This window comes from Nuphar pumila, chromosome 2 (genome assembly GCF_984573655.1).
Source record: "Nuphar pumila chromosome 2, dmNupPumi1.hap1.1, whole genome shotgun sequence".
Taxonomy (NCBI): Eukaryota; Viridiplantae; Streptophyta; class Magnoliopsida; order Nymphaeales; family Nymphaeaceae; genus Nuphar; species Nuphar pumila.
Genome location: NC_143250.1, coordinates 122090506 through 122117552, shown reverse-complemented (window position 1 = coordinate 122117552; position 27047 = coordinate 122090506). Strand labels below are relative to the sequence as shown.

At 39.2% G+C, this 27047-nt stretch overlaps 1 protein-coding gene across 4 annotated transcripts in view; it reads left to right on the top strand.

Moving 5' to 3' along the window:
* The window catches only part of LOC149846967 (acetyl-CoA carboxylase 1-like), a 113231-nt gene extending 86650 nt beyond the window's left edge, over positions 1 to 26581 (top strand). For all 4 annotated transcript variants that reach the window (XM_089996702.1, XM_089996701.1, XM_089996704.1 and 1 more), the window contains exons 23-32: positions 4770 to 4847; positions 5020 to 5142; positions 5575 to 5844; positions 5923 to 6272; positions 6540 to 6777; positions 6851 to 7215; positions 7311 to 7521; positions 7750 to 7929; positions 8071 to 10221; positions 26257 to 26581. In XM_089996702.1, the coding sequence (XP_089852828.1) occupies positions 4770 to 4847; positions 5020 to 5142; positions 5575 to 5844; positions 5923 to 6272; positions 6540 to 6777; positions 6851 to 7215; positions 7311 to 7521; positions 7750 to 7929; positions 8071 to 10221; positions 26257 to 26313 (4023 nt within the window). In that variant the 3' untranslated portion in view covers positions 26314 to 26581. The remainder of the gene's footprint in view (positions 1 to 4769; positions 4848 to 5019; positions 5143 to 5574; positions 5845 to 5922; positions 6273 to 6539; positions 6778 to 6850; positions 7216 to 7310; positions 7522 to 7749; positions 7930 to 8070; positions 10222 to 26256) is intronic.
* The last annotated feature ends 466 nt before the right edge of the window (positions 26582 to 27047 follow it).

The following is a 27047-nucleotide window of genomic DNA, read 5'->3' as shown; positions in this document are numbered from 1 at the left end:
CACAAAAGAAACCCCAACAGATGTTATCTGCAAAAGAATTAATACAACACAGCCTGGCAAGATAAATCTTGAATTCACTTCAACAATATTTTTCATATTTCATGATGCAAGGTCATCTCGGATCTCTCGTCCGATCAATAAAGTACTTAACATGTTGTGTATGTCTAAAAGTACGCTATACTGAACCAGGGAGGTCTGTGGGCTTCTCAAAAGGAATACCCAACACACAACTTCATAACAATTCAAAGAATATAGGAGTGCTCATTTGGCACGATTCATCCTTAAAAGCCATAATGCCACATTAAGTCATTCACACAAGACACAACACTATCAATCTTATATCCAAAATTTATCTTAGTATCGACATGTTACACTAGATTGATACATAAAGAATGGGTCCTTCAACAGAACCCCACTCATTCATATGCTCATGCCCCTGATCGGGGTTATTCAAAATGAGCTGCAACTTGAGTCAAGGTTATAAAACATTTCTCCCAAGTGTGTGGACTTGGGAGGGGCCAAATGTGACTTCGCAATCCTGCAAGACTTAATCATACTTTGCAAAAGTTGTGCATTTTGAAGAGCCCTGGGTTTACAGAATGAAATCCTCTTTAAAAGAACTATAGTGCACAAGTGCAACTTCTAGTGTTTTGAAAACAGGTGATAACAGGATAGGCACAAGACTACATTTATGTAAGTACATATTTACCATGAGTGTGAGCATATGCAGGTTATAACATGTCAACAAACAACTCTCGACTTGCGATGCCGCACATCGAGGGAAAAGCACATAAGTAATACATGAGGTACCAAAACCATACATTGACCACTTAGACGGGCAAACACATAAGGTCATAAGTAATACACGAGACACAAGGTCGTACCTCACTCAAAGAAAACGTGCAGGCAAAAATGGATGCAAGCAAACAAGGGCATATGTATTTCAAGAAATACGAAACCACACCTCAAATTCATAAACACTGCGCAAAATAATAATCGAATAATGAAATTGTACATCCACCCATAGAAAGGTACAGGCAAGTATACATGCAAGCAATTTAGGGCATAAGTATTGCAAAAAGTGCGAAACCACCTTCAACACGTAAGCAAATACACAAATTAATACTCGAAGAGTAAAACCGTACCTCGACTCATAAACATGGAGACAAGAATAATAAGTCACGCAACAGCAGTATAAATCTAAGTACAACTAGCATAGACATTTTAATTATTTCAACTTAATTAGATCTTATTGCCCCTTGTGCGACTTTACCCTACCTTGGGATGTCGTGCAGCTGCGTACGCCTACGCGAGAGGATAATACGAGGGTTGAGCCGTGGAGCACGATCGGGACCTGTTGCGTAAATAGGCAAGAGTGTTAAATATTCAATTATGTTAATATAATTAATGGTGCAACGGGGCAAGGGTAGAATTAGGCAATGGCGGGACCGACGACAACGGAGCGACAGAGAATAAGCCACTGTCAAAAACAACGAGGCGGCAGGGGGTCAGCCCCTGCAGACAGCACTGAAGTGGCAGGGGTCGCACCCTTGCCGACAGTAGCGAAGTGGCAGGGGCTAGCCACTGCCGACAACAACGAATCGGCAGGGGGCTAGCCCCTACCGACCATACTAAAGCGGCAGGGGTCGCACCCCTGTCGACGGCAACGAAGCGGCAGGGGGCTAGCCCCTGCCGACAGCAACGAATCGGCAGGGGTTGCTCCCCTGTCGACCACACTGAAACGCAGGGGGTCGCACCCCTGCCGACGACAGCGAATCGGCAGGGGGCTAGCCCCTGCCGACAACAACGAATCAGCAGGAGTCGCTCCCTTGCCGACAACACTGAAACGACAGGGGGTCGCACCCCTGCCGACGACAGCAAATCGGCAAGGGGCTAGCCCCTGCCGACAGCAACGAATCGGCAGGGGTCGCTCCCCTGCCGACCACATTGAAACGACAGGGGGTCGCACCCCTGCCGACGACTGCGAATCGGCAGGGGGCTAGCCCCTGCTGACAGAAATGAATCGGCAGGGGTCGCTCCCCTGCCGACCACACTGAAACGGCAGGGGCTCGCACCCCTGCCGACAACTGCGAATCGGCAGGGGGCTAGCCTCTGCCGACAGCCACGAATCGGCAGGGGTCGCTCCCCTGCCGACAACACAGAGACGGCAGGGGGTCGCACCCCTGCCGACGACAGCGAATCGGCAGGGTCCGAGCCCCTGCCGTCCGGCGAAAGGAAAATGGTAGGGGAACAAACCCCTGCCGAAGAGAGAGAGAGAGAGAGAGAGAGAGAGAGAGAGAGAGAGAGAGAGAGAGAGAGAGAGAGAGAGAGAGAGAGAGAGAGAGAGAGAGAGATCGGGGCGAAGGGGTGTCGCAGGGGCCCTTGCCCCCCTGCCGGCACTCCGACGAACCCCCAAAAGAGGGAAGGGGACGACAGGGGCCCTGTAGGCCCCCTGTCGGGTCTCCAAAGGCAAGGAGGAAGGTGGGAGGGCGCGTCAGGGGTCGTGCGCCGCCTGCCGGCATCCCGACGAGGTGTCAGAGAGGGAGATGGGAGGGGGAGAAGAGGGAGGAGGAGACTGAGATAGAGGGCGTACCTGGGAGGCGAGGTGGCTGGCGATCGACGGCGTGCGCAGGGAAGGAGGAGACGCACAGGGGGCCCGAAGGGCTGTGTGCCTTCCCCCGCCCCCTGCAGTGCTTTTAAAAGCCTCAGGGGGGGCGACGAATGGGGAAACCTTGATGGGTTTCCCTAATCTTCCGAAAACGAAGGTGGAAGGGGGGCGGCGCTCGGGAAGAGGATTTAAAATCCTCTTCCTGAGTTGGGTTATTAAAACCCTATCGCAGGCGGGCCCGGGTCGGGTCCGGACCCGACCCGGCTCGGGTCCGATAAAGTAAATTTTTTTTTTTGAAAAACATGGGTTTTACACTACAAGCTTGGGATGCCTCTGATCTTAGTTGCTCGAATTTGAAATTCCTGATCTAACTACTGAAATAGCTTTCAGTTCAGTAGACTTCTCTCTTCTTGATGCTTTATTTTGGTTCTTGTTCTTGCTTTCTACCAGGTGATGTTCTCATAACCATCATAATTTTGTTCTGAATCTGATTCTGTAAAACTACAGAACAAATTGATTCTATGCAACCAATAATTGTATTATGTGTCAACTTTAATTTGAATTTGGTTCTTTAAAACCCCAGAACAAATTGATTCTATGCAAGCAAATAGAGTTACGGAACATGTCAGTTATAAATCAGACACATGCTGCCTAGTTTAGACCAGAGGTCTATGAAGAGATTAAAGGGACTTAAGATACAGAGGCCAAGAAGTGATGGCAACAAACGTACTGTGGACACTTTCATCATCCATAATCATGTTTGAATTGATCGGTGTTGAATTTCAAATGAAATAACATTATTGAGTACTCAAGTTCTCATCATTAATATCATACTTGTTTGATTGTTGAATGGTAAATTGATATATATATATATATATGTATATATATATATATATATATATATATATATATATATATATATATATATATATATATATATATACCTGATATTATTCAGTGGTGTAATTGATGCTAAACAACATAAACGATTCAGTCTAGTTAGGATGAGTGTGACTTCTTATATTGCTTGCTTATTATCATTATTAGCCACTTCACAAAATTGGGATTTGGGTATATCTTATGCCTTACGAAGGAACATACGAGAGTAGTGCAGAAGTTGAAGCATACTTTTGTGGGGTAGTCAAGTGTGCAACATAGTGCTAATTTTTATGAGTAATAAAAACAGATTTAATTTTAGTATTGTGCATGGTACTTCAGATGAAACTTTTGGTCTATGCGTCTAAATAGGAATAGAGGAAGCAATCAACAAATTTAGTGCTGGAGTCAATAAAAAAAGTTTTGGGGAGTTTGGGAGTTTTAGAAAAATTGATCCAGGAACTACATGACGTACTCGAGCAGAGACTGGCATGAAAGTGATTGGAAATGGTGCAAACACCTTTAATAGATGGAAAGTTGGGAACAATAAATCTCATCTGAGGGATGATACATGAGAAATGGCCAATGTTACTTTTCCTGTACTTAGGCAAAGAAGATATATTGCTGGTCCATAGACCTACAAGCAGTGAGGTTAAGAGTGGCAACATGATTGTATGTAATTTTCATATATTATTACGAGTATGCTAAATACAATAAATAAGAGGAAGTTGGTACCAAATTATGGATGATAGGAGCTAATTTTGTGTTGCATAGTAGGTATATAGGTGATGCATGTTAATGTGATTCCTGGTCCATCGCTATTTTTTTATTAGCTTGTGCTTGTTATCACTTTCTTAGATTACATGTTTGTAATCTTTGCATGTCATCCTTACTTTGAATCAGTGTCACCAATATCACCAATATTTTGAGAATATCACGATATTATCGTTAAATCCAGGTCAACCAATCGGCAAAATATCACGATAATCATGATATTAAAGCGATATTTATGACAAATTTATTTTATATATTTTAAGCCCAAGTTTTATTTTTTTGGTTTCTTTTTTATTCCTTATATTTTTCCAAGAATACCTATTATTTTCTTATATTTCTTATTATTTGTCATGTTTTTCGCATTTTTAAAACTCCTGAGATTTTCCAACTTTTGAAAATCTCTATGAGAAATACCCTTGCCGAGAAAGTACCTTGAGCAATATAGGTGACTGTTTTGAATCAATAAAGCAATGGAACTTCTGAAATTTCATTGCAAACACTTTATTTGCAGGCTGATGTCATTGAACGACTTCGTCTTCAATACAAGAAGGACCTCTTGAAAGTTGTGGACATGGTCCTTTCTCATCAGGTATGTTTGGGATTTCTGAACCCTTTGTCTATTTCCATTTGCCACTTCCCTTTCACACCAGTTCTTTTCCCATGGTTGTACCACTTCTAATGCCCTTTAATCAGGGAAAGGGATACTAAAGGAGGTACTACTTGTTAACATGGAATTCAATATATTGATGTGCACATTGCAGGGCGTGCGAAGCAAAAATAAGTTGATTCTTCGTCTCATGGAAGCACTAGTTTACCCTAATCCTGCTGCCTACAGGGATAAACTAATTCGCTTCTCAGCACTCAATCACACAAGCAGCTCTGAGGTCATACCTCAACTTCATCTCAAACAGAGAACTGTTTTGTATTATTGTGTAAATGCAGTGCATCATATGCTCTTGACTTTCCTTCTTTTATGATCCCTAGAAAATGTTAGGAGGTTTTTTTATTGACAGTATGATAGAAAATCAAACAAAAGCCAGACTTATATGGTTGTCTTTTTCTAGCTTCCATATTCCAGTCAGACGGACAGGGAATTCATGTGGATGCCTTCTTGCCAGTTTTACAGGCTAACTATATTGTGTATCATATAAATAGAAAGTACACAAAGTTTAGCATGATCTGACCAAAGTAGTTCCAGTGAGGAAACTTCTACCAAAATCGAAGTTGTGAGAAATAATCTTGAAAAAACAAATGGAAACTATTACCCTTTTTGTACTTTTCTGTTTCTCTGAAAATTTCTTATCTTATTTTTTCAGCTGGCACTAAAATCAAGTCAGCTGCTTGAACAAACCAAATTGAGTGAGCTCCGTACAAGCATTGCTAGAAGTCTTTCAGAGCTTGAAATGTTCACTGAAGAAGGTGAGCAAATCTTTACTCCGCGGAGGAAAAGTGCAATCGAGGAAAGGATGGAAGACCTGGTAGGTGCTCCTTTGGCTGTGGAAGATGCTCTTGTAGCATTGTTTGACCACAGTGACCATACTCTTCAAAGGCGTGTTGTCGAGACATATATTCGCAGACTTTATCAGGTATCCATTACTCTCAAATCACAGTTGTGAAGCCTCAGCCATCACCTGATATTGCTGACTTTCTTTTTTGGTTCTCAGCCATACCTAGTGAAGGGAAGCATCCGTATGCAGTGGCACCGTCATGGCCTTATTGCTTCTTGGGAATTTTGTGAACAAGTCTTTATAAGGAATAATTCTAATGAACCAAGGATTGCTCTAGCTAATTTTGATAAGAATGGGAAGAGACGATGGGGTGTGATGGTCATCATCAAATCACTTCAAATTCTAACTTCAGTGATTACTGCTGCATTGAAGGAAGCTGCTCATTGCTCATGTTATGGTACTGACGGTGAAACTTTGTTAAATGGACCTTCAAAGACTACCAATGGAAATATGCTTCATGTTGCACTGGTTGGCATGAACAATCAAATGAGTCTTCTTCAGGATAGGTTTGCATCCATTGTTCCTTTCACTTTTGTGCTTGTCTGATTTTGAAATAGCTAAGATGAAATTCATTTAAAGAAGGTGTGAAGGGCCTCCCGTTTTCAATTTTCAATGGTTTCTCCCTAGAAATGCATACTATGGGTTTGTGCATCTAGAAGAAACAGAAGGTTCTCATGGATATGCAAAATTCGGTTGTGATCTGATCTCAATGTGTACTTTTGAATCTGCACTTTCAGGCTCTCTTACGCTTTACTATGCTTTGATTTGTATAGTGGTGATGAAGATCAAGCCCAAGAAAGAATAATAAAACTAGCCAAGACACTGAGAGAGAAAACTGTAGTGTCTAGTCTTTGTGATGCCAGTGTGGATGTCGTGAGCTGCATCATACAGAGGGATGAAGGGCGTGCCCCCATGAGGCACTCATTTCACTGGTCTTCTGAAAAACAGTACTACGAAGAAGAGCCTCTACTCCGTCACCTAGAACCTCCTCTATCTACCTTTCTTGAATTGGTCAGTCTATGTTTCCTTTGGACCTTATGTTCTTCCGACAATTTTTACCTTACATTAGACATTTTTTTTTCAGGAGAAGCTTAAAGGATATGAAAAACCACATTATAGAGCATCCCAAGATCGCCAATGGCATCTATACACTGTGATGGACAAGCCATCTATCCAGAGGATGTTTCTTCGGACACTAGTTAGGCAGGCTTCATCTTCTGGCTCCTCTGTAGTCCATGGATTGGATGTGGGCAAAGATCTACCGCAAACAGCTTTTTCCTTCACATCAACCAGTATTTTGAAATCACTGATGGGAGCTTTGGAAGAGTTGGAATTGCATTTGCATAATCAAACAACTAAATCAGGCCATGCTCACATGTATCTTTGCATCTTACGTGAACAAAAGTTGTCTGATCTTCTTCCAGTTTCCCCTGGAACATCTCCGTCAGGGTAACCAATGTTCCGTTTCTGAGGGTAATTAATGTTTTTTCTGCAAGTAAAAGGGGATCCTTATCGTATTCTTCTATTTGATCTTTTGGTTTCAGGATACGTGATGTAAATTTGGAAAATCAAACTTCAATTGCTGCAGTTTTGGAAGATCTAGTATACTCTATATTTGAATTTGTTGGTGTACGGATGTACCCCTTGTCAGTTTGTGAGTGGGAGGTGAAACTTCAACTGGCTGAAGCTGGAGTTTCTAGTGGTGCTTGGAGAGTTGTTGTTACAAATGTCACAGGTCATACTTGCACTGTCCATGTAAGTTCTTATTTTATCAATATTTTGCATGAATCAGTTTTGTGATGCCTTATTTGTAATAATTTCTCCACATATTTTATTTAAGAAATCATTATTTCAAAACTGCTAGTAGATATCAGGATGCAGTAAGCAACTTGCAAATAGTCTGAAAGCTTAAGCAAGTATAAATAATGACTTCTCTTTTCTTCTTTTCCTTTTTGTTCTAACAAATGGATAGATATATTGCAGATATACCGAGAAGTGGAGGATACCAGAAAACATGAAGTGGTTTATCAGTCAGTCTATTCTTCCCTTGCTCCTCTGCATGGTACACCAATTACAGCACAGTATCTACCACTGGAAATCATCGATAGGAAACGTCTCTCGGCAAGGAACAGCAATACTACTTACTGCTACGATTTTCCTCTGGCAAGTGCCCTCCTTTTGCCTAAATTCTAAAACCATCTTTCATCCCTTTGCAGGCATGCAATACTACCTAGTTATTTGTTTCCAGTAAAACCTGTATGGATGGTTTTGTCCTAACTGAAAGGGTTGCATTTACTCTTGCAGGCTTTTGAAACAGCTTTGAGACGTTTATGGAGCTCTCATCTTTCTGATAAAACTGTTGCCAGGGGTCAAAGCCTGCTCAAAGTTACTGAGATTGTATTTGCAGACAAGAAAGGCACCTGGGGTACTCCTTTGGTAACTGCTGAACGTGCTGCAGCTCAGAATGATGTAGGCATGGTAGCTTGGTTAATGAACTTGTCTACTCCTGAGTTTCCTAATGGAAGGACTATCTTGGTGGTGGCAAATGATATGACATTCAGAGCAGGGTCTTTCGGACCAAGGGAGGATGCTTTCTTTCTTTCCGTCACAGAGCTAGCCTGTGAGAAAAAACTGCCCCTGATATATTTGGCTGCAAATGCAGGTGCCAGAATAGGGGTTGCCGAGGAGGTAAAAGCTTGCTTTCAAGTTGGATGGTCTGATGAAGCAAATCCAGAGCGTGGTTTTCAGTATGTCTATTTAAGGCCAGAAGACTATGCTAGAATTGGATCATCTGTGATTGCGCATGAGTTGAAGCTGGACAGTGGTGAAACAAGATGGATCATAGACACCATTGTGGGAAAAGAAGATGGGTTGGGAGTTGAGAATTTATCAGGTAGTGGTGCAATTGCTGGTGCTTTTTCCAGAGCATATGGTGAAACCTTTACCTTGACATATGTTACTGGTCGTACAGTTGGCATTGGTGCTTATCTTGCTCGGTTAGGCATGCGGTGTATCCAGAGGCTTGATTCTCCCATAATTCTAACCGGATTTTCAACCCTAAATAAACTGCTGGGACGGGAGGTATATAGCTCTCAGATACAACTAGGAGGCCCAAAAGTTATGGCAACCAATGGTGTAGTTCATCTGACGGTATCAGATGACCTGGAAGGTATTGCAGCCATTCTAAAGTGGCTCAGCTATGTCCCTGCCATTATAGGAGGGCCTCTTCCTGTCTTGACTTCTTTGGACCCTATTGAAAGACCAGTTGAGTACTATCCAGAGACTTCTTGTGACCCTAGAGCAGCTATTTGTGGTGTTCAGGACAGCAGTGGAAGATGGCTGGGGGGTATTTTTGACCGTGATAGTTTCATGGAAACATTGGAAGGTTGGGCGAGGACGGTGGTAACAGGTAGGGCAAGGCTTGGTGGAATTCCTGTCGGCATTATTGCTGTTGAGACACAGACTGTGTTGCAAGTGATCCCAGCAGACCCTGGCCAGCTTGATTCTCATGAAAGGGTTGTCCCTCAGGCAGGACAAGTTTGGTTTCCTGATTCTGCTACTAAAACAGCTCAGGCCCTGTTGGATTTCAACAAAGAAGAGCTTCCTTTGTTTATTATGGCTAACTGGAGAGGTTTCTCAGGTGGACAAAGGGATCTCTTCGAAGGAATTCTGCAGGCTGGATCCACAATTGTTGAGAATCTCCGGACATACCGTCAGCCAGTGTTTGTGTATATTCCGAAGACTGGTGAGCTTCGTGGTGGAGCATGGGTGGTTGTGGATAGCAGAATCAACCCAGACCACATTGAAATGTATGCTGAAACAACAGCCAAAGGTAACGTACTTGAACCAGAAGGAATAATTGAAATCAAGTTTCGACCAAAAGAGCTGCTAGAATGTATGGGTAGATTGGACCCTGTGCTAATCTCATTGAGGGAAAAGCTTCAAAAGGCAAATGATTTAACATCTGGAAGCATTGAAACACTGCAACAGAAAATTAAATCCCGAGAAAAGCAGCTGTTGCCTGTCTATACTCAAATTGCAATTCGATTTGCTGAATTACATGAGACTTCTGTAAGGATGGCTGCTAAGGGAGTTACCATGGATGTTGTCAACTGGGAAAGCTCAAGGTCATTCTTCCACAGAAGGTTACACAGGAGAGTAGCAGAGGGGTACCTTGTCAGATCTGTTATGGATGCTGCTGGGGAACAGTTGTCTTCGAGAGAAGCTCTTGCCTTGATAAGAAAATGGTTCCTGGACCATAATCCTGCAGATTCTGGAGGCAACAGATGGGAGGACAATTCTTCTTTTTTCTCTTGGAAAGATGATCCTAAAAACTATGAGGAGCACCTATATGAGTTAAGAGTTGGGAGAATGCTGTCACTATTTTCAAATCATGGGGCCTCCACGACAAACTTAAGTGCTCTGCCTCAATGTCTTGCTGTGCTTCTTGACAAGGTTAGTACTCACAAATCTACGTATATTGGTGTGCATGTGTGTATATGTTTTGCACACACCCCTATTTCTTAAAGCATAGGTTGATTCAACTAACAAAGTTAACATAACCATTGTGTGCTGATAATATCTTATATTCAACCATACAGTAGTTTCAACATGGTTTGTAAGACTCGTGCTTTTCAAAAAAAAAAAAATTGTTTTGGATCCGACCGGATCCTCTCCCCCCCCCCACCACCACCATCACCATTTAAAACCCCCAAGGGGGGGTGTTCTTTTTAACTAACCCTCATCTTCCTCTTTTGCCCGAGCTCCCCTGCACAACCTCGACTCCTCTCTGCAAACCCCCTCCCTCGTCTTCTTCCTCTCCCGACTTCCCGTCTCCCCCCTCGCTCGTCGGAGCTGCCGACACCCCCCCCCCCAAATACGCTCTCCACTGCCCTCTTCTCTCCCGTCTCCCTGTTAACCTCCGACAAATGATGGGCACTGCACCTCCTTCTCTTCTCTTCCGTCTCCCTGTTAACCCCCGGCAAAGGAGGGGCACCGCCCCTCCTGCCCTCTCTCCCGTCTCCCTATTAATGTCAGGTAGGAGGGCACCACCCCTCCTGCACTCTCTCTCTCGTCTGTGGCCAGGAGGAGGGTTCCGCCCTCCTGCCCTCTCTCTTTCATCTCTGTTGCCGGTAGGAGGGCGCCATCCTCTTGCCCCTCTCTCTCATCTCCCTGTTAATTCACGGTAGGAGGGCGCTAGCCCTCCTGCCCCCCCCCCTCTCTCTCTTTACATCAGGCAGGAGGGGTGGCCCTCCTGCCCTCTCTCATTTCTCTCTGGCCCGCCTCCTTCCACTGCGTCTTGTGTATGGTGGTGGGAGGCCACCCGAGCCAAGGTACCCTCGTCTCCCTCTTTCGCACACCGACGCAAACCTAGAAAGGGAGACACTTGCACATGGGTTAGTTGATCCTAGGAGGCAGGGGAAGCCTGTTGGATAGCGTGGATCACGCGACCCTTGTAAGGGAATCAGGTTAAAATTTCTGAACCAGGCTTGGGCAACACTCACTCCCCCTTTTCCCCTTTCCTTCCATATTTCCCCCGTGCCGCACCACCCTCAGTCGAGTTGGGCCTCGACAGGGCCAGCCCCTGTCACATCGCGAGGCATTGTCAACGTGTCGGGTTGTCTGGTAGTGCAGCCCTGTCTGCCCCTTTCTTGTCGTCACATGGAGACCAGGTCGTCTCGGCCTGGCCCACCCCCTCTCGTTGGTTGCACATCCTGTCGAGCTAAACTCGGCTAGAACCGAGCTCAACTCTGTCTCTGCTTTCAGATCGAGCTGACTCAATTAGCAAGCTGAGCCTGGCTCAGTCAAGCTTTACTACCCACCTCTTGTATCAAGCTTGGCTCGGCTCGGTTCGGTCGGCTCAAACTGGGTTCGGGTTCAACCCCTGCTACACAAACGTTGCTTACTTCGTTAAATTAAAATTGTTGCATCATTTCTTTTGTAGCATGATAAAATATCTTTTAGCGCACCAGTTCGGCGCAATGGATATGACACGCTTATCAAGGCACAAGCCTTTAAAAACCTATGCTCAGAATCGTTAGCAAGTTCGACCATCTTTTGAGGTAGAAGAAAGTTGCATACGAGGACAAATGACAGAATACTTCTAACTTATACGTATACACACACACACTATATATATATATATGCTTTTAATTTAAAGGTGCAATTTTGCATATTCTTGTCCATTTAAAATTTGTCATTTACTTTGCCGTCGTGCTGTTATGTGCATAAGCTACTGCTTACGCAATCTATTTAACCGATGTACAATTTTGTACATCGTGCACTGCTTACGCAATTTATTTAGTCGATGTACGGTTTCGTACATCGTGCATCGCTTACATAGTTTATTTAGCTCGATGTGTGGTTTCATACATCGAGTCTTGCTTTATGTCATTTACTTTGCCGTTGCGCTGTAATGTACACAGGCTTATGCTTTGATATATATATATATATGTATTATATATATATAGCTTTATAAAGTACGCAATTTTGCGTACTCCTGCCTACTTTGTATTACGCTTGCATTTAAAGACGTAGATTTATGCAGACTCTCCAAGTCTTTAAAGAAAAATAATTTCACATGCGAGATTCCAAAGCACGTAATATTTGTTATTTCGAAAAGCAAAAACGAATATTTGGCATTGCATATTCGCAACTAAATCTTTCCCTCAACCCTGCGTAACGAAAGGGCTTCGACTGTGTAGCCCTAAGTGGTACGTACGGTCCTTTGTTTAGATATCCGAAATGACTCGGATATCCTCGGCCTAAAGCATAGGACTTTGAGATTTTTAAAAATGTTAGAGTTTTTTTTAAGAAATCGATACCCCTCTCATCGTAATGGTATTATCAGACATGCACAACATGTTAGTACTACGATGATGGGATGAGAGGTTTATGGTAACCTCGTAGCGTGAAAATACACAATGATAAAAAGGAAATCACATAAATGGTGATAATCGCCTTCATAGGCAAGATGCTTAAGTTGGTTTGAAAGATCATGTGAACACCCCAATTTTTTCAAAAATTACAAAAAATCTCCTTTTTGCCCCTGACCCTCATTTTCTGCATAAATTGATTCAATTTCAATCAAAATTCCAGTTTATCTTCGGATTCACTGGAATCAGAATCCATTTTCTATATCTGACTCGATTTCAGATCCAGATCTATTATTAAAATTCAAATTTGAGCCTCGTTATCCAATTTTCAAATTAAATTTACAAAAAAAAAACAAAAATAATTTCTAGAAGGCTCAAACAGTCCATCCGGCATCCAGTTGGATCCATGGCACTGTATTTCTCGATTTGAGGTTAAAAACTCGAATATTTTCTCAAAACCCGAATCCAAACCCGTTTTCTGAAGAAATTTTCAAAATTCAAACCTGAATTCTCAGAAAACCTTTCTTTTATAAATATTTCTCAAAAATACAAAAATAGTTTTAAAATCCTTTATTTTCCCTTAGATTTTAGAATTTTATTTCAAAAAAACACAAAAAATGTAAAAATCGTAAAGAAAAGGAACAAAAATTAAAAATAGAAAAAAAGAAAACACAAAAAATAGTTTAGAAAACCCCCTTTTTGAAAGTTTCTTTTAAGTTAAAACCACTCTTTTGAGAAAAATCTTAAAAAAAACCACTCTTTTAAAAACTTCACGAACCTTTTGGACCCGATCTGAGAAATCCCCAACGGTTTTCTCTTATAAAAGAAAACCGTAGGGGAAGGGGTCCTCCATCCGTTCTCACCTCCGCACCTTCCTTCTTCTCTGTGTTTGAAGGTTGAAGGCATCTGCAACCAAAGGTAAGTAACTCATTGTAACGCCCCAAAATTTTAACCCAAATTTAAGAGGATTTTTTTTATAACAGCAGAAACAAGGAATAATATAGGGTTAACTATTTCGAGACATTACGGTGGAGAGGAAACCCAACACATTTATTTCATTCCAATATCAATGAAAATTAACATTAGAGTTTTAAATGGTATGAACAGTTAAAAATTACAATAAACCCAAGCGATCCCTGGAACAATAAATCCAAAAATCTCGATCTGATGCCTCATCCCGCAGCCGCTCATAAACCCTATTATTTACCTGAAAAATAGTAAATTGATTGAAATTAGACTACCACGTCTAAGTAGGAAAACTGTAACTCTTAATGTAGGTATGTCATGAATCTAGTATGTGATGTGGTTGTCGTGTGTAAATTTTCAGCTTATTAAGATTCGAACAAAGAAGACTATATAACAGCAGTAACAAACATATATCTAAGCAGGCATACAAATTATGCAGCAGTTATAATTAAGCAATTACATCATTTTATGCAAAGACAACAATTAAGCAAGTAAGGCATTAAACAATTAAAGCATATTCTGCAACAACAATAACAGTCATGCATAACATTCATGTAGCACTCCCAATATGAATTTGATTATCTCATATCTACACATTTCAGGATGTCATTTCATCACAAGCTCAGAACATGCTGGAAGAATATAAACATGTCTCCCTAGTACCTTCGCCCACTGTGATACCTAAAATGTTCTAATTGATGTTTATCTTTTCTTATCCCGAGGGTACACACGGGCCGAGACAACCATCACAGAAAAGAACGTTCGGAGGTATATTATTCAAGTTGTTTCATTAACCTGAACATTCTAACTGTGACTGAAATCCCAAGGGAGCGGTCAGTGACCGAGAGAAACTCCCAAAGGCCAAAACCAAAACAAGATGCATCCCTAATTTCTGCAGAAGAACAAAGAGCTACCACCTAGGACATATTGGTAGTCTGGATCCCCCAACTCCGAGGACTGGGGACCATCGAGTCACTTTAGCTCGAAACAGTTAAACACATGTCCCCAGAGTTTTGTATCACCTACCCTCTCCAAGGTAAGCCCAAATCTAAGTGGGTTAATCTTTTCATTTAATTATTTTCCCGAAGTATGGGGCATTCCCCCAACTTCCTTCTACTATCATAGCAGTAGAATTCCCAACCTTAATCATTTTACCAAGGTGTATAAACCATCCAAATCCTTTTTTTTTCCAAATTGATTGCTTAAACCCACTCAGAGTGCTCTGGTGCCTTTAAACCAGTCAAGCACAGAAGCCTCGGTACCTTTAAACCAGTCAGGCCATAGAAATTAAATTTAAGTTTCTCATCAATGTTATGGTTATTACCCAAAGTGCTTCGGTACCTTTAAACCAATCGGACACAAATGCCCCGGTATCTTTAAACCAGTCAGGCTCACAAAAATTAACCTTGAATTTTCTCACCAATGTTATTGACATTGAGTGCAAGCTCATTAACCAAAGTACGTGCATCAGGTACCCAATCCATATTGCCCAATTTAGGCAAAATTTTCAAACTCCCTATCATTCATTTTGACTTCACATTGGACAAAGAAAAATAATTCACCTAGCTTGACTGCATGCAACAAACATTTTCAATAAATGACATTTCTTTAATATGTCTCACAGCTCTCCTACATAAAGCAGTCAAACTCAGACATTTCCAGATTTGAATGTCAGCAGCTTACATGACATAATTTCATATATAAACAAATTACACATACGCCCATTTCTATATCAAGTTACAATTCCTTCTATCACTAAAGCATAAAACATAATGTTTCACAAATATGTAGCATCACATATTTCCCACTACAATCAGGATGTCATATACATGTTCATAATGGCAATAAAGATTAAAACACACTTTGTTCTCCCTTTTTTTTTTCAAAGTAACTAGCACATAATAGTAGTTGATTTACTTAGAGAATATGCATTGCATAAATCAGACGTGCAGTTTCAGAGATTTATTAATGACCCTATATGAAAACATTTCGGAAAGTATGTGGGTTCTTTCCTGTATAATACCAATATACTTCTGTGTATGCGCCCCAATATGTGCAGTAAGAGTAATGTCGCGTAATGAGTGTGTGAGTACTGTGAAAATGCGCATAAAATTTAAACACAAAGTGCATGTCCATTTGTTTGTCTACATAAAGTTATAGCCAAGGCTCAATGTACTCACAATTTATAACACATATGCCGTTCAGGTTATACAACAATTAGCAAGGAAATACATAGGGAAATCTCTATTATAACTACCCAGATATACATGTAGATATTGTCCTGCATATGGATTGGCATATACTTGTACAACCTAGCAGGTTGACAGGTGTGTACAGGTTATTGTTCTACCAAAGCTAAAAAAAATAATCTATCAATCAATCAGTATGTGCATGCTTCTATTCTAACTCATGCAGTAGTCTGGGCATAACAATTTTAGAATATATCGTTATTTGTGCCTGAGAAAAATCAGGACACACAAAACACCCGAACATGTAGGCTCCAGTGCAGTGGCATATTCAGTAAAATATGTCACTAGTTGAGTGGTTACGAACAAAAAATAAAATAAAGTCTGCTACAGAGGATTCAAACGCTCATTGGAGTTCCAGCCACTGTCACATACTTGCTACCAGATTTTCACGACTAAATTGAATAACTGATCAAAATAGTAGTAAGAAGAGAATATGAAATAAAATATTACACATTACAAAGTCTGATTGCAGAATTCATATTTCACGAATTTTCACTACTGTGTTAACTCTACTGATGAGGAAAATAACAGAGATAAATCTAGGAAGCAGTATAGGAGACGTCTACGGCAAAACAATTATAGATCAGGGTGGGTGCCAGGCTTCCTATTGAATTAACAGATATTGATTTTGCCCATCCTAATGTATTCATTCTAAACACCAACTTGGACAGGGCAATTTGAAAGGTGACGAAAATCCAAGATTGAGGGTACTAACGATCCAGCAGATTTGGGTCTTTCTCTATACGTAGATACATTTGGCATCCCCAATTTTTTTTTTGAAAACTCGATTCGGTTGTTGTGACCTACCTATATTGCAGCTCCTGATATCAGGAAGGAATTAATCATAATGTGGCCAAGACAAAGGTGCAAAACACGATAGAGGACAACACAACCATATGTAAACAACATAATTAGAAAGAAAAGAAAAGACAAAGAGGATAAAGATTGACTTATACCCAACAACACAGATCTATACCCTAAATCCCCAAAACTTTTTATTTGAGAATTCACGGCAGAACACCAAACCCCCAATTTTTTTCAAGTTGGGAATCACGACACATCCAAAGTCTGCTTGAAACTTAGCAAATATGCAAAATCACAGTAAAACCTACATTCTTTTCATGCAAAACCCCTACATCCCACTCGGATTCATGCGACACTCAACAAGAAAAGCTATCAGAATCCTACCTTGTCCGGCGAGAGGAGGAGGCTGACGCAGTTGGGGGGTCACTGGCAAGGCTACCGGAGAAAGGAACGTCAGCGTCGATTGCTCCACTGCTAGGGAGCCGATGTCGATGGCATCTGGCGTTGTCGGCACCACCGCACGCCAAGGAGTAGAGGTCGAAGAGTGTACCAGAGAGAGAACCAACATGGAGGCTCTGTGAGAAAAATGGGAAGGTCTGCCGGCCACGTCCGTTCCTCAGCCATGCCGAGGAATCGATAGGGAGAGAGAGAGGGAACGGGAGAGACACAGAACAAGAGAGAGCGTGGGAGGAAGGGGAGTCGGGGACCCCTTCTTGTAGAAGGGTGCCCGAAAAAGGGAAAACCCTCCCCGGCGGCTGCGCAGTGTTCCCCCCCCCCCCCCCCCTCTCATCGGCTTGTGTTAGGGTTCATTCAGAACCCTAACACCCTTTTTATCGGGACAACATAGCCTTAGTGTTGCGTGTTTTTTTTTTTTTGATCTTTCATTTTAACGCACGGACGAGTGCGAGTTCAGTTTGACAGAACCCGTGACCCATCACAGCGGGGTCCAGGTTCTGGGCATATCCGGATCCACCAGAAGATCCAGACCCGTTTTTAAATGTTTAACTTATTAAATATTTAAGTTTTTAAATGTAACCCTAATAAAATTCAGTGGATCCAGTTACATTATTATGGATCTCTACTAACTTATTATGGATCCAAAGTCCATTGTGCTTCGTAAGTTCCCTTACTAAATCTGGATCCAGGGATCCAAGGTTTTGATCATATGATTTGGAATTGTGGATGCAAATTACATTATCGTGGTTTCCACGCGACTTATAATGGATCCAAGTAAATTTTAAATTGGTTCCCTACCCTTTTTACCTCTCCGATGTCCAGGATCCAAAAGAAATATTGTGGGTCTAAACTTCGTATAAGCTACTACGGATCCCATGAAGGTTTTATAGATCCGATATAGAAATTTTCCTCATGAAAAATCTGGTTTCAACATCGTGGATCAACTCCATTCATCCTGGATCCAATATCCAATATGACCCTGATATGGGGGATCCAATATCAGAGATCCAATCCATTTGCTTAAAATCCCTTATTGGTTATCCGATTAAAATGTTTGAGATCTATTAACTAAGATCCAAATGGAAAAATCGAAGTTCCGAACAGGGTATTAAGGTTCCAACATTGAAGATCCAAATAGAATATCTGAGATCCATTTACGAATAAACAATTAAAACAATAAAATAACCTTGTACCAACCTAACGACCTAAAATTCGAGTTTATTTATCTCATAAAATTCACGGGTATTACACTCATCCCCTTCTTATTGCTTATCGTATGCACCTCTCATTTTTCATAAGTTTCCTTCCTTTTTCTTTAACTTTGATTTTCTGTAGAGATTTAGTATTGTCGGATTTTTCTGTTTTAAATTTCGTTTTCTTCTTCACGGCATTACGGGTAGGGATCAACCTGCATATAGCAGGATCAACCCCACCCCCCCCCCCCCCTCATTGCTACAACAAAGGGAATGACCCCATTCCAACATCCTCTTTCATTTTGATTTTCGATTTATATGTGTTTAATTATCTGTTCGTGTGGTAAAATTCGATATTCTTTTGAAACAACAGCTATCCCGTTCCTTTGTTTTTTGATTTATACACGGTAATCTCATTTTATATCATGGTATTCAGAATTGTCGTGTTTAATTTCAAGGGTTACGTTCGTTTTTGCGCCAATTACATTGCGTTTCTTGATTTCACTTTCTGCATTTCTTTTATTTCTAATCTATAGTTCTAGATTTTAGTCCATTTGAAATTCCATTTTTTTTACAGTTATAATTATGATCCATGTTTTCCTTTTTTTTCTTTCTTTTCTGTTTTGTTTTCTCGTGTTTTGCAATCTGTCGGGATTGACTGCCCCCCCCCCCCCCCCCCCCCTCACATCTCTTTTGGTTCAGGTCTCTATTTTCTTTGTTTGATTCCTTCACTGGTTCCATTCTGGTAGATCCACTCGTCCAGATTATTTCATTTTGAGTCATTTATTTTGATATGTATATTGTTGGGATCTATTAGTATTACTCATCTTTTGTTTTCTTTCACTGGTCTTGTCTACTAATTTCTTTTGCTCAGTACCATCTTGTTCATTCATAGCATTCCGTTGCATCTAATTATTCATGTCTATTTTGCATAACACCACCGGCAGCTGCATCTTCTTGTTGAACTCTCCCCCCCCCCCCCCCCCCCCCCCTTTTAAATCTATTTTGTATTCACCGTTGTCATCCACATTTTCTGTATTCTTGAGTTGCATTATCTTCATTTTATTTTTAATGTTCTGATTGATTTTGTTGATGATATTTTGTTGTTTCTGAAATCCTGTTTTATCGTTAGTATGCATATAACTATTCATCCTTCACCTGTCTCGAGCCAAATTTTTACTGGGCATTAGGGTCAATTCTCCATCATAATTCCTGTAGTTGCTAATAGTACAGATTGTTGATGCTGGGCATTTCTTTTTTTTTTTACACTTACAGCATCACCGACTGCTTGGTATTAACATCTAGCGTCAATCCACTATTAGTATCTTCCCCCTTTTGCTTTTTCTTTTTTTCCTTTTTTTTTTCTCCTGTAAACAACACAAATATTGAATATTTGTTCATGGTTCAGAATAATTTGGCCAAAAGCCCATCTCTGTCAGTCGTCCAATTCATGGGCATGGAGAGATTGAAGCAGGACTAACGACCATTTCTCTAATTGATGGTGGAGATTGAGCTTTGTAGTGAAATGAAGCCTCGAGAAACATCACTAGGCTCCCCGTCTGAAAATAGAAATGTTACTACTCTTTTCCTTCTGTTTCTCTTCTTCTTTTCCATGTCTCAGTAAGTTGTATTCATTGAACAGTGCCAAGAGTCGTACATGTAGAAATAGTGGAATGGAATTCTTATTGGAAGTGATAGATGCAAACAAGGTAGATAGTTATGTCTCTTGCACGCCTGCACATATGTGCATGCATACCAATGATCAGTTGCGTGAACCAATTTCAGATTAACTTGACCTAAACTTAAGGTCTAGCAACTGGGGATAACAATTTAGTTGACTGGATGCCTTGAACTGGGCTCAATATTGGCTTGTACTTGCTTGACCCATGAGAATTAGCATCTTTTGTTTCATTCTTCACTGTAGATTCTTACATCCTCATTTGCTTTTCAGAGTTTTGAAAGTGGAGACTGCTATCTGTAGAATGCTTACATCTTCATACAAAAAAAAGACTTTGTTTCTTTTCCCAATTTCTAGTCTTGACAATCAGCAGTTCCACCAATGCTTCAGAAAAAAAAAATGAACACGTGATCACTCATTTTATATTTTAGAATTTACATTCAAATTTTCTTTAACTCTCACATACCAGGGATTTTGTTAATCATAATCCTGGCACACTCGGCTCGTTGCAGACACTAGCGAACACCTGTATTCACTGAATACCTATTTTTACCCTGCGAAGCCAATAAGGTTTTATGAGACTGAATCTGCACAACAGAATGAAGGATGTTCATGGTGTTTAGTTTGGGATGTAATCCTGACCTTGATATATTCTTCCAGCGATAACAAAAACATCTTCACAGCAACTGAAAGGGTTTTGCAGAAAAAGAATTTTCTGCTGTACCCACCTTATCTGTTACACTTCCTACCTTTCATCAACACCACATACCCCAGCCCAGTATAGGCACTAATACTTACTGCAAAAACTCCTGAACCCCAGTCCTTGCCTTATTTCCCACTCTCCCCTTTACACTTGCTGCAACCTTCACATCTACCTACTGTAACTATATACTCAGCACCTACCTCATCTACTGTATTTTCCTGCTAACCCCCTTTCAGCCCCTTCACGCCTTCAGCATCCACCTTACCACACTTACATTTCAGCACCCACTTTCACCTCCTAATCACTACCTACCACACATTCTGCGCCTACAACATAATGCATTGCCTACCTTCATCACTCTGCAGCCCTGCTGCACTTATCCATATAGGCTAGCACCTATGTATATCACCTCCATTGCACTTGCCGTCACTTGCTGTTATTTGCAGCAGCTAACATCACTCCCTCCCCTCATTCACTGCTGTCACAAATGCAACACACTTGGTACAATTTCACAAACACCTCCAGCATCACCTTCATTATTACCACCTGTTGTAGCTTCCAGCACCACTTATACACATCTGCTGTATACCTTCACTTTCAATACACAGCACATATCAGCAGCCTATAGTAATAACCAATTCCCCAGCAGCCGTGTTAGCCACTATGGAAGGAAAGCTCCTCACACTTGAACTTTCCAACTTCTACTGCTTTCTGAACAATGTTGTATAGAGTGATCAACCTGTTTTACTGTGGAGTTATTTTGTTGAAAAGGGGCGTTGAATTCTTGATACTCTCCACTTAAGGCTGTAAGTGTTTTCACTATAATAGTCTCAAAGAACTTGAACTATGTGACCAATCTCTCTCTGTATATGTTGGAAATGTTCCATTTTTCAATACATCCCACCAATCATTTTGGATTAAATAGTTCATGTGTTAATGGATTTTCATTATCTGCTATGTATACAATTCCCCTTCAGCATACCTATTGTGACATTGCATTCATGCCCACATTGCTGCATCTCATTATATTCTTATATCATCTTACATATTGCTTGTACAAATATAAATGGATCATGTAGATGACTCAATCATTAGGCATTTAGGCATATCCAATCATCCATATATCATCCTTTTTATCAATTCATCAATATAGTTTCTGTAGATTTTTTGCAAAGTCGTGTGGCATCCATCTTATAATTGATAAGTGCATTAATTTCGCCCATCATGCCTCTATACATGTCATCTTAAATCCCTTCTCTATTTCATCTTCATTAGTGTTTCTAGTCTCTTGGTTACCTTTTATATTTGTTAGAGACTCATTTATTTAGTATAAGCATTGTATTTAGATAGGTATATTTGCATTTTTATTGGCCTAGACATGACCATATGCTTGTTAGTCTCTCAACATGACACCTCTTTTCCATATTGTTTGTACTAGAGATTTTGCAGGAATTATGTGGAAAAGTTGGTTTTCCTTCTTAATTCAGGAATTTGATTCTCAATTCAACTCAAAAACTTGTAATAGCTAGATATAATGAGAATTCTTTATATTTTCAGTCTTAGAATAGAATGTATGAGCATGTAAGTATCATGAATTATCTGTTTCATATCATTTTTCTTCTATTTCTCAAAAATCCACAATGGTGAAATATGAATGGTACATGCACCATTCTAATGAGAGGTAATTAATACTAAGCAAACGACTCACATTGATGTCCATAGTCAAAATGTGGGCAATGTTTAGGATTTTTATCTTTTATAGAATAACATTGGATCCGCACTGGATCTTTTTCAAAAATCATCATATTTTTCTAAATATTTTCTTCCTTTATCAAAGTTCAACTTAAAATTAACTCAAAATATATATCAATGGTCATAGTCAGGATATTTTGAGAGTTAGTTTTATTTTAAACTCTATAAAGGCACCAACAATATGTCTTATTCTTCACTTGAATTTAAATACGATTATTATATAATACATTTTATGACCATAGTCAGAAACGTATTGTATCTTCAATCTTATTTCAATTCACTTAAAGAATGAAACATGCTTTTCAAAAACCCAATTTCAAATTCTTTTAATTCATTCATCATTTAGGATAGAATTACATCATATTTTCAAAAAAAAAAATCAAAATTCAAGTGATTTTAAAATGATTCTTCAAATCTCTTCTTCATTTCTCAAATCAATCTTCAATTCTTATTTATAAATTCAAATTCATCTTTCTATTCTCAATTCTATCTCATTTCAAAATTCAAACTTCAATTTCAAAGTTCAATTTGACTTTGAAATTTCGAATTCATCTCTATATTCAAATTTCAATTCAAATCCAATTTCAAAGTTCAATTCAACTTCAAAAATTCAAATTCATTTTCATTTTCAGGGTTCAATTTCAAAATCAATTCAATATTCCAGATTGAATTTCAAAGTTCAATTTAAAACTTTTGAATTTCCAGATTCATCTTCTGATTTCAAAACTCAAGTCTAAAATCAAGTTTATTCTTTATTTTTCAAAATCTCTAAAGTTCTATCTAAAGATTGAGTCTTGATTCTCAATTCAATTCATTTATCCAAAATCAAGGTTTTGAGATTGATTCTGAATCTCAAAATTTGATTTTCCCTAAATTTAAGCCCACCTTCAAATTCAATCTGGATTTCCATAAATCCAGATTCATCTTTAAAGTCCCATTTGGATTTTCAAAATTCAATTCCATCTTGCATTCTAGATTTAGAACCCAATTCCACATTGGATTCAGATTTTCAAATCCAATTCCATCTAGGATTCAGATTTCAAAAACCAATTCCATCTTGGATTCCAGATTTCGGATCCAATTCCATCTTGGATTCCAGATTTTAAATTCGATTCCATCTTGGATTCCAGATTTTAGATCCAATTCTATCTAGGATTCCATATTTCAAATCCAATTTCATCTAGGATTCCAGATTTCAAATCCAGTTTCAATTTCAATTCCTATTTCCAAAATCATTTTTCAAATTTACTTTATGAGTCTGAAATTAATTCAATTCCTGTTTCAGGTTCTGAAATTAAGAATTTCTTTTTCAGAATCGATCCATTCAAATTCAAGGTCCATTTTGACTTTGAAACTCCGTTTTCTTCAAAATTTTATCTCAAGTTCTAAAATCTCCTTTTCCTTTATTTTTTCAAATTCGAAATCCAGTTTTCAAACTCTGATTATTCCAAGACTTAGAATTTTCAAGTCTCTCTTTCTAGATATATTTCAAATTCTAAGTTAGATTCAAAATCTAACTTTTTTAAATCAATTTTAACCCTTTAAATCATTTCTTTACTCCATTATCAAATTTATTTTAGAATCACTTGGAAAATTCCAGAATTTCTAAACTATTTTCTCAAAAGTATACATTTCTGCATTTGCATTGTACAAGCATGATTCTTTGTGCATTCTTAGACTTAGAATGAATTCTTAGACAATATTTAGGCAAAGCAAAAGACATAAATTCGATCCTTGGTTTGATTACCCCTGGTAAAGGCGCCAGGAACGGTCGAACCTCGTACCGACGAGCGAATCCCGTATCTCCATTTTCCCATAAATTTTCAAAACGGAGGCGAGTAATTTCAAAACATTTTCAAAATTAAGGTCAAGTGAGACCTTTGCAAAAGTGTTTCTCTCTCTTCTTTTTTTTCTTTTCTCTCTTCTTTTTCTATCTTTTATTCCCCTTAAAAACGAGAATAGAGGCTAGAAAGGAAAAGAGAAGGAAATGAGAGAACACAAGAGGAAAATTTTTGCAATGATCACATGTATTCATTCGTTTCTTTGATTCCGTTAAGAGAGAAGCTGGGATGGTATAAAAGCTTTGATGGAGAAGTTGTTAACAACTACGCTCCTCGAGTAGCAATTGACTCAGTGTTTCCAGTTATCAGAGTTAGAGGACAGGACTACCAAAAATTATCCTAGGTGGTAGATCCTATGGACTTCTGCTGAAGTTGAATGCATTCCTTATCATGAATGCCTTTTGGGGAATTTTCTCGGTCACTGATCGTCCCCTTAAGAACAAACTCAGCTAGTTGTCTGGGGTATCAAAATATATAAAATAAAAAAACCCCGGGCAGTCTCAGTTGTTTCTACGTTCTCTCCTGTGCATACCTTTAAGACAATTAATATCAAAATAAGATTACCATGCTCATTTTGCTTATTCTAAACTGCACATCATGAAAGGAACAATGTATAGTTTAATTTTGTTCTAAATTTTTGATATCTATGCACCTACCAGATTTTTATAAGTCTGACCCGTTTCATGGGTACAAGTGATGATTAAGTCGGTACAACAAGCGATGGCACGATGACGTGATGATATCAAGATAAGACTCTTTTCCTGACGTTTCGCTCCTGAAGACATTTTTTTGTAATTCGATATAAGTGATTCTTTGAAATTTCACTTTTCGTATAAACTTTAAATCCACGTTTTGAATCTATTTGGTTTTAATGAATGTATGGGGTTACAAATCCGTTGTGTAAAGTAAGGTTCGCCTGTAATGCGCTCAAGGCCCGTTGACTTGTTATTTCAAACACAATTTTTCGCTAAACTGCTATTTTAAACTCTAAAAAATGATTGATTACACAACTTTCAAAATTTTCCTAAAAAGTTAGAATTTCGGAATTTGGGGGCATTACATGGTTAACTTCTCATGCTAATGGTGTTATCTCAAAATGCATTGTAGATTTTAAGCACTTGTGAAAATAAGTGTTAGTTTGACTTACAATGCCATTCCAACCTACAACAATGTCAAACTGTATGCATCCAAATATACTTTTTTAGTTTCCAAAACCTGGGAACCTATGGCTATGTTTTAAGAAATGAGAGAAACTTTGCACTGGGACTACATATACAGATTCATAGATATAATTATACAGGGAGGTCTTAACACCCTTCCTAATTGAGAATCGAAATGGTAGAAAATTAATTAGGTTTCTAGAAACTTGGGAGAAAAGAAGGTGATTAGAACTACATTTAAAAGAAACAAAAACATAGAGAAAATGAGGAATAAAAACTCCATGAGAGTTCAACGCTTTTTTTTTCCTTTTTTAATAGATGATCACCATGTCTATCATGCATGTTATGTTCTATAAAGAACATAAAACATAAGACTATTATAAAAAAAGAACTTTAATGTTACTATGGCCGAAAGGCCTTTCATATCTTTTTATGTTTCTTATAAAGCAACACAAAGTTCACCAGAAACTTATACCCTTGAAGGATTTAAAAAATAGCTTAGTTGTTTTGATGCATTAGTTTTCAGCACCATGAGCATTTTAGTAACTTTGTAGAAGTTAAATGAAACATTTTTTGTTGGTTGTACTTTGAAACTGTACAATGTTTTGTATTGTGTTATCTTTATAAAATGACTAACATGCCCATGCTGGACACAATTAATGCATCAAAAACACCGAGTTATTCTTAAATTTGTCAAAGGTATATATACTTGTTGACATGTATATGTACATACATATATACATACTTATGTACATGCATGCACATACTCACAAATCACATTCTGATTTTCTTGTTCTTATTAAAAAATTATAGGTTGAACCATCAAGCCGGCCACAGCTGATTGAGGACATAAGGAAGATTTTGAAGTGAAACTAGAACATGCATGCGGCCTTTGTTCATTGCTTTCTTGTTTATTATTTTGTGGGTGGAACACCTGCTCCGAGTAACTATGTTCGATTTTATCAAAATTCAGATGAGCTTGTATTTATAATGTTCTCTTAAATCAGGCATCTGCTTGTATCAAATAATAAGCATCTCATTGCTAAAAGTGGTTAATGTGTCTGGATCTGTAGATGCAGAATTGATCTGTCATCTCTTAGCAATATATTGTTCATCAGATCCTGATTAGGCCAACCAAGCATACAGAGGTTTCAATGACTCTTCAATTGATATGATGGTTTTTCGTTGGTGGAAAAAGATTGGTTTCATTATTTATATTTCAAATATAGTGTTAGAGGAGTGCCAGTCTGTGGTCTGCTCATATGGCATTTCCACTTGAATAAACATTTTCCATAACTACCCTTGTTGCATTTATATTCACAATGCTTGTGCCTGACCTGTAAAGAACGCCCATCTTACAGCAATTTTTCATAAGATAGTAGTAATTTGCTATTTTACGCATTAGGAGGTTAACTCATGTCAGACATTGGAGGAAATGCAGAGATTTAGTAAAGGCGCGTTTGATTAATTCTGATCTCATATCAAGGCAACCAAGGATCCTAAGGATCTGAGATCCTAGGATCTCAAATCCCTGAATCTGTAGGAATCTCATATCTCTTGTTTGCTTGAGGGTCGGTTCCGGCCTCATGCCAAGTCTGTCCTCG